Source organism: Haliotis asinina, chromosome 1 (assembly GCF_037392515.1).
Source record: "Haliotis asinina isolate JCU_RB_2024 chromosome 1, JCU_Hal_asi_v2, whole genome shotgun sequence".
Classification (NCBI taxonomy): Eukaryota; Metazoa; Mollusca; class Gastropoda; order Lepetellida; family Haliotidae; genus Haliotis; species Haliotis asinina.
The window spans coordinates 41442596-41450131 of NC_090280.1; the positions used below are offsets into that span (position 1 = coordinate 41442596).

Here is a 7536-nt window from a genome sequence, read left to right on the forward strand (position 1 = left end):
ACGGAACTTCGCTCTTACATGAGAAATACATATAAGCATTTGCTGTGTACTTGGGAGTGAGTGAGTGAGTGAGTGGGCGAATGCTGCTTAACGCCGCATCAGCGATGTTGAAGGTATTCGCGGCGATGCTGCGTACCTGGGTAAGTAGATGTAATCAGTTTTTCACTTAAAAAAATGTTCTGATCTTTCTACCAATGTAGTTATTAGTTTACGGATTCAAATAAATTAAATGTGTGTTTTATTATCACAGACAACAGACCATGGGCGTAGCTACGAAGAAATGCACATAATGTTTGATATGAAATTTGGGCCAACCCTCAATTCTACCTAAATTTATACCTTTGCAATCTATCAGACGTATGCGACACAAATGGCTTCCTACGTGCCTGTAGATATCATATTTTAACATGCAATTGTTAAATATCAAGGTTAACAAGCACAGAAATAGGTTCAGATTGGATCAATGACTATACCATCCAGGAATTAGAAAAAGCACCAACACACCTTGGATACTTTATTACAATCAGACAAAGAATGCCAGGGATATTTTCAAATAACGGCATGTGATGGGCATCCACCCTTCTCACTGTTTAGGGTGAAGGAATTCTGCCAGTGTGGACAGTAACCCAGTTCCCGTCTCCGTCACGGTCGAGGGAGCTGATGTTGACCAACTTGCAGCCTGGTTTCGTAATTGGAGAGAAACATCAGTGCCCCTTCAACTGCCTTGAGCCACTCATCGGTTAACAAGGGATTAGGCTTTGGGGCGTACAAAGAACAATCATTTACTACCACCCAGCAGTTATCTCCCCTTGTGGACACTTCCAAATGTAACTTTTGGAAATCTCATATTTAACGTCATCTTTCCAAAATTGAAAATTTCTACGAAACATCGTCTTTCCAAGACTTTTCCAAGCTTGCATATGTGGGCCTTATCTATAGTGGCAAGTCAGACAGTTTGGTGTAAGTAGAGTCACGGAGTGGGCAGGGATCTCGAAATGAGACTTGTGATGGCAACCTGAATTCTCGATGAAACAGGGACGAAGTTTTGCGACCAGTTATGGTGCCATTTATCCAACAGCAACCACGTGGCACTGTCTACCAACACGATTACGCAAGGCCTCTTACGGCACGAATAACAAAGAACTTGCTGCATAACGCTAACATCGTTGGTTTGCCGTGGTCAGCATGTTCTTCCGACATGAGTCCGATAGAACACGTATGGGACTACTTGTACTGACAAATGAAAAGAATGTAAGCGCTACCTGTCACCACACTCAACAACTGGAACAATGTCACCTACAGGAATGACAACTTATCATGCTTAACGCCAGTCGCCGTCTTACGTCGACAAGGGGTCGACGTGTTTTGGCGTGTATTGAAACCGCTGGTGGTCACATTCACTCTTGATTCAACATGTCATGACATTTTGCAGAAGAAAAACCATTAAACGGTACTTTCGGCTTTTTTAGAAATGAAATTGTGTATATTTGCTGTGAAACTGAATTCTCTATTGAAATTTGGATTCGATTGGGTTGGTGGCGCCAAGCATCTTACGTCCAGTCTTTACTACATGCTTGCCTTCCTAAACTATAACAACAACTGGTCCAGATGCCATGTACTTGACAAGGCCAGTGAAGAATGGCTTACTTTTGAGCTCTAGTTTGGTGTTTTTGACAGCTGATCGTAAAAGCTGATGATAAAGCAGAAATAGTTAGATTAACTTTGCCGTTATATGCGATTTCTTGTCCTGGGAGTTTTGTGTTGCTAATAAAGCTCACGAATGATTTTGTCATGCATCTTTAATTGCATGATAAAATTGATCTAAATGCCGCTTGTCCTGATAATTCACTGCTGGCATCACTTTCATTCCGAAATAAAAGTGAAAATCGATGACAATCTCAAGCTCAAAAATCCAGTTCCCATTTGGTTTCAGTTTCTTGACATGTGAAGAAGCTCCTCTTTAAAATCTTTAACATTCCTGAACTTCTCAGGCAGATGTCATTTTTAGGGGACCCTACTGGAATTGAAGATGAAAAATGTTTAAAGAATGTACACAAAACGTCAGGGTAGCTGGAACAGGCGACAGATACTTGGTGTTCGTTTCGTGGCTTGGCAAGTTCAAAATGAAGCTCATGGAGACGTGGCTTTTCATTCTTTCTGTTGTTGAAGCTCAATCTCATACTTTCAATATTACTGATAATTTTAAACGGCTGGACATAGTAGGTGTACGCCAAACACCAACGAGAAACGTATCTGTGGACAGTGTAACAGCCTGTTGTGTCTTCTGTTCAAGATACCACTGGTGTTGGGCTTTAACTTACCATGGTAATACATGCCACATGTACGCAAGTGCAATTAGTCCTGGGACCAGTTTGTGCCTCAACTCTGAACACTTCAGAAAAATGAAAGGTTAGACATGTTGTCTTGTGTATGGTCTTTAAGCCATTGTAGCGTGGGATTAAGTGAGATTTGTTGTCTTGTTTATGACCATTAATCTTTTGTAGTGTGGGATTAAGGGAGACTTGTCTTGGGCATGGCCTTTGTAGTGTGGGATTAAGGGAGACTTGTCTTGGGTATGACCTTTGTAGTGTGGGATTAGAGACTTGTCTTACGTATGGCCATTACGCCTTTGTAGTGTTGGCATAAGTGGTGCTCATTGCTTTGCCTATGACCATTATGCCTTTGCAGTCTGGGATTAAGTGATACCTATTGTCTTGTGCATGATCATTAAGCCTTTGTAGTGTGGAATAACGTGGGAGACTAAGATCGTTTTATACAACATTTGTTTGTTTCGCTGTTTGTTGTTTTACGCCGGAGTCTGCGGTACTCCAACTCTGTGGCGGCGGTCTGTAATCGAGAGCCTGTACCAGACAATCCAGTGAGGGATATCATGTGTACTCAATCTACTCAACTCGGAATAACATGTGTCAACTAAGTTAGGGATCCTTATTACCTCATCCCATTAGTCGCCTCTAATGGGTTGCGTAAGACAATTTCAACAGTGTCTTCACGGGTTGGATAATGTGAGTGTGTGAATAAGATTTTACGCGCATGAATTATGTCGGCCCTATCGTGAAATATTGACAAAAGTATCTGTGCCACATCGGCTTTTCCGACACAATATTGTAAACTTTCGACATGGCAACCTTTAGATAACGCATTATTCGTGTTTGTGGTTCCTGGGGTCAGTTCACAAGTGTTTACGGTAATTTCTTCCTCAGAAGGTGAAGTGTTTGACATCCATTGTTTCTGTTTGTCCATTAACACATAACTGAGCGAACCTATAATTCTCAAACATGATGCAAACTCTATAACACTCTATACTCCGTTGTTTGAATAGCGGGTATATTTTGACTGTTTACACCCCTTAACAGCAGGGTATACGGGGTTTTATATGTAAGGTTGGAGCATAACATAAACATAACCTGAACTGCCTTGAAGTCTTGTATCACCTTGTATTTTGTCACTTGTAGACCTTGACTTGGCATCTCTCTGACCCTTCGGTGTCCAGTCCTTCTAAATTTTTGTTTAGTTGGGTAGTCTTGTGGATAAAGCACTGGTTCGCCTCGCCAAAGACCAGGATTTTAATCCTTACATGGGTACAGTGTGTGAAGCCCATTTCTGGTGTTCCCCACCGTGATGTTACCGGAATATTGCTAAAAGAAGCGTAAAACCAAACTCAGCCAGTTTTTTTGTGTCATGTTCTTTTGAAGTTTAATGAGGCATCATTCGCAAAGCGCCATTCATCGGATACATGATAGAAAAGACGATAATACATTAGCAGAATCGTTTAATGAACTGGTCCAGATTTGCTTTTGTGAGGATTTTCAAGACATCATATAACCGTTTTTAATGTAACCGTTTTTACTGTGCTAGTTACATAATACACCACAAGGCTGAAGTCATAAAGCAGCATCTGTAAACTGCTTTCAGTTAAAAGCACTATTTCACAACACACTTCTCTAAAAGTATATACTGAACCGCCAAAGAAACGTCACTCTGCCAAACACTTTACCAGATATGTTACATTTTAATTTTCATTATTTTTTTCACTTTTTATATGTGAGCTAGACCTAGTACGCAGCCAGTGTTCAAGAAAATTTGGTTTCAGATCCTGTTATTTGTGCAAAAAACATGACATCAAATATAGTTACTAAAGTAATGATGTGGTGAGGTGTTTTGCGTAGTTCATGAAAATGACAATGCATGTGCATATCCAGATGTTATCCTTATAAGAAGAGCCACTGAACATGCACCGAATCTTTCATTGTTCGACCGCAGCAACATGCCACGATTATCAAGGGAAGAGAGGGACCAAGCTTCAGGAAGACTGAATGCTGGCCAGACTGTGCAAGACATGCTGCAAATCATTTTCCTGTTCATGTACGAAAAATATACTGCCTGCAGCAACGTTTCCAAGCCACTGTAAACACAACCGACCGTCCTCACAGTCAACGTCAACGTCGAGGCAAACTCAGCAGATTGTCCGTCATCACTTGTAAAATCATTTAACATGGGCTACGGAAACTGCACAGACAACTATTGGTAATCTCCAGAGACCAATCAGCTCCTACACAGTGCTGAGGCGTTTGAGGATAGAAACGGCAGACGGCGCAGGCCTTACCGGAGTCCGATCCTCATTGTTCGACATCGTCGAACTCGTCTCCAATAGGCCACACATCATCGGGGTTGGCGTCACCGGGACTGGCAGTTCAGTGTGGCGACGATGCGGGGAGCGTTTTGTAGACGATTGTGTCCTGCTATTGTTCTCAGTCACAAACTAGGCCCTGTGTTTGTCCAGACTATTGATCCTGGTAGAAGGGAATGGTGCAATCTGCTCACTACATTAAACAAGCGCTGAGACTCTTCGACGTGCCACATTTGGATCGTCATGGAAAACCACGTCCTCAAGCAGGACAACGCTCGTGCCTGTACTGTCAGAGCAGCTAGAGACTTTCTCCGTTAACAGTGCATACAAAATCTTCAATGGTCCGCTCTCAGTCCAGACTTAAACCTGATAAAACACTTGTGTGGCGAGATTCAGAGGAGGCTCAATGATGTACGACCAAGGCCGATAACTGCAGCTGAACTCCCTCAGGCGTATCACCGAGTCTGGATGCTAGTCCCTAAGGCCTTCATCAACTGTCTCATTCACTCCATGTACAGACGATGCAACGCTGAACATTGTCAACGCTCAAGGTCAAACACATTATTGACTGCTAATGCCACTGTCGCGCCACCTGTCGTCATTTCGACTTGTAATTGTCTGAAGTTCGCTTTTAAGTATTGATTATCAGTCATGTCGATTTTGAAATCTTTCCGACAATTATGATGTTATTTACATGTGTTTGAAATAAAATGATAACAACTTTAATACGGGAGTGACGGTTTTCGATTGTGAAATCATGCAATATTTATTAGTTTAGCCGGAACCCTTGTCGTCTCCCAAGAGCTCAGAACTATTACACAAACAAGTAAAAGACCTCTACGAAATAAGATGAATTATTTTTTTACAGCCTTTGAAGTCGAACTTTATTTTGTAGAACTTACGAATGTCTCGAAGTAATCGCTGAGTCGCTACGTAGTCATCCTTTTGCCATTGCTTCGAATATCCCACATCTCGAAATATTTATGTGGGTGAATTAGAAACGTCAGGTATGTGGAATAACCCTCGAAGTGGTGTCTTCGTTATATACAGGTCACATTGGTGCCGACTGTGCAGGGGACTGTGACTGTGGTGTCGTCAAGTCAGTGTGTTTCTACGGCAAATGTCGCTGTGTGCCAGGTTACAGCTTCAACTCCGGCGACGGAACTTGCCTCCGAAGTACGTTCACTCCTCATGTCACAGAAGAATCAGTCTCATCTCAAACAAAATACTCAAAAAAATCCCAGATAAGTATGCTCAACACTTCCAGGACTGGGATTTAAGGCAGACATTTTCAGTTCGAAATTCACAATAATAATTATGGTCCCGCATGATCATCTCATCTCCATCCGTCTCTCTCTTTCAGTATCCTCCGTCTTTCACCCTCACCTCCTCTCCTCCACCTTTCACCCTCATCTCCTCTCCTCCATCTTTCACCCTCATCTCCTCTCCTCCATCTTTCACTCTCATCCCATCTAATCCACCTTTCACCTCATCTCCTCTCCTCCATCTTTCACTCTCATCCCATCTAATCCACCTTTCACCCTCATCTCCTCTCCTCCATCTTTCACTCTCATCCCATCTAATCCACCTTTCACCCTCATCTCCTCTCCTCCATCTTTTACCCTCATCCCATCTAATCCATCTTTCACCCTCATCTCCTCTCCTCCATCTTTCACCCTCATCTCCTCTCCTCCATCTTTCACCCTCATCTCCTCTCCCCATCTTTCACTCTCATCCCATCTAATCCATCTTTCACCCTCATCCCATTTAATCCATCTTTCACCCTCATCCCATTTAATCCATCTTTCACCCTATCTTCTCTCCTTCATCTTCCACCCTCATCCCATCTCCCCCATCTTTCACCCTCATCTTCTCTCCTTCATCTTTCACCCTCATCCCATCTCCTCCATCTTTCACCCTCATCCCATCTAATCCATCTTTCACCCTCATCTTCTCTCCTCCATCTTTCACCCTCATCTCCTCTCCTCCATCTTTCACCCTCATCTCCTCTCCTCCATCTTTCACCCTCATCCCATCTAATCCATCTTTCACCCTCATCTCCTCTCCTCCATCTTTCACCCTCATCTCCTCTCCTCCATCTTTCACCCTCATCCCATTTAATCCATCTTTCACCCTCATCCCATCTCCTCCATCTTTCACCCTCATCTCCTGTCCTCCATCTTTCACCCTCATCTCCTGTCCTCCATCTTTCACCCTCATCTCCTCTCCTCCATCTTTCACCCTCATCCCATCTAATCCATCTTTCACCCTCATCCCATCTCCTCCATCATCACCCTCATCCCATCTAATCCATCTTTCTCCCTCATTCCATCTAATCCATCTTTCTCCCTCAATCCATTTGATCCATCTTTCACCCTCATCTCATCTTCTCCATCTTTCACCCTATCTTCTCTCCTTCATCTTCCACCCTCATCCCATCTCCCCCATCTTTCACCCTCATCTTCTCTCCTTCATCTTTCACCCTCATCCCATCTCCTCCATCTTTCACCCTCATCCCATCTAATCCATCTTTCACCCTCATCTTCTCTCCTCCATCTTTCACCCTCATCTCCTCTCCTCCATCTTTCACCCTCATCTCCTCTCCTCCATCTTTCACCCTCATCCCATCTAATCCATCTTTCACCCTCATCCCATCTTCTCCATCTTTCACCCTCAGTTCACCTCTCCATCTTTCACCCTCATCCCATTTAATCCATCTTTCACCCTCATCTCCTCTCCTCCATCTTTCACCCTCATCTTCTCTCCTCCATCTTTCACCCTCATCTCCTCTCCTCCATCTTTCACCCTCATCTCCTCTCCTCCATCTTTCACCCTCATCCCATCTAATCCATCTTTCACCCTCATCCCATCTCCTCCATCATCACCCT

At 43.3% G+C, this 7536-nt stretch overlaps 1 protein-coding gene across 1 annotated transcript; it reads right to left on the reverse strand.

Moving 5' to 3' along the window:
- Window positions 1-6454: 6454 nt before the first annotated feature.
- On the reverse strand, window positions 6455-6922 carry LOC137272624 (high mobility group nucleosome-binding domain-containing protein 5-like). The gene has a single exon (XM_067805020.1). It carries the CDS (start codon window positions 6920-6922, stop codon window positions 6455-6457), a length of 468 nt encoding a protein of 155 aa, XP_067661121.1.
- Between the last annotated feature and the right edge of the window lie 614 nt (window positions 6923-7536).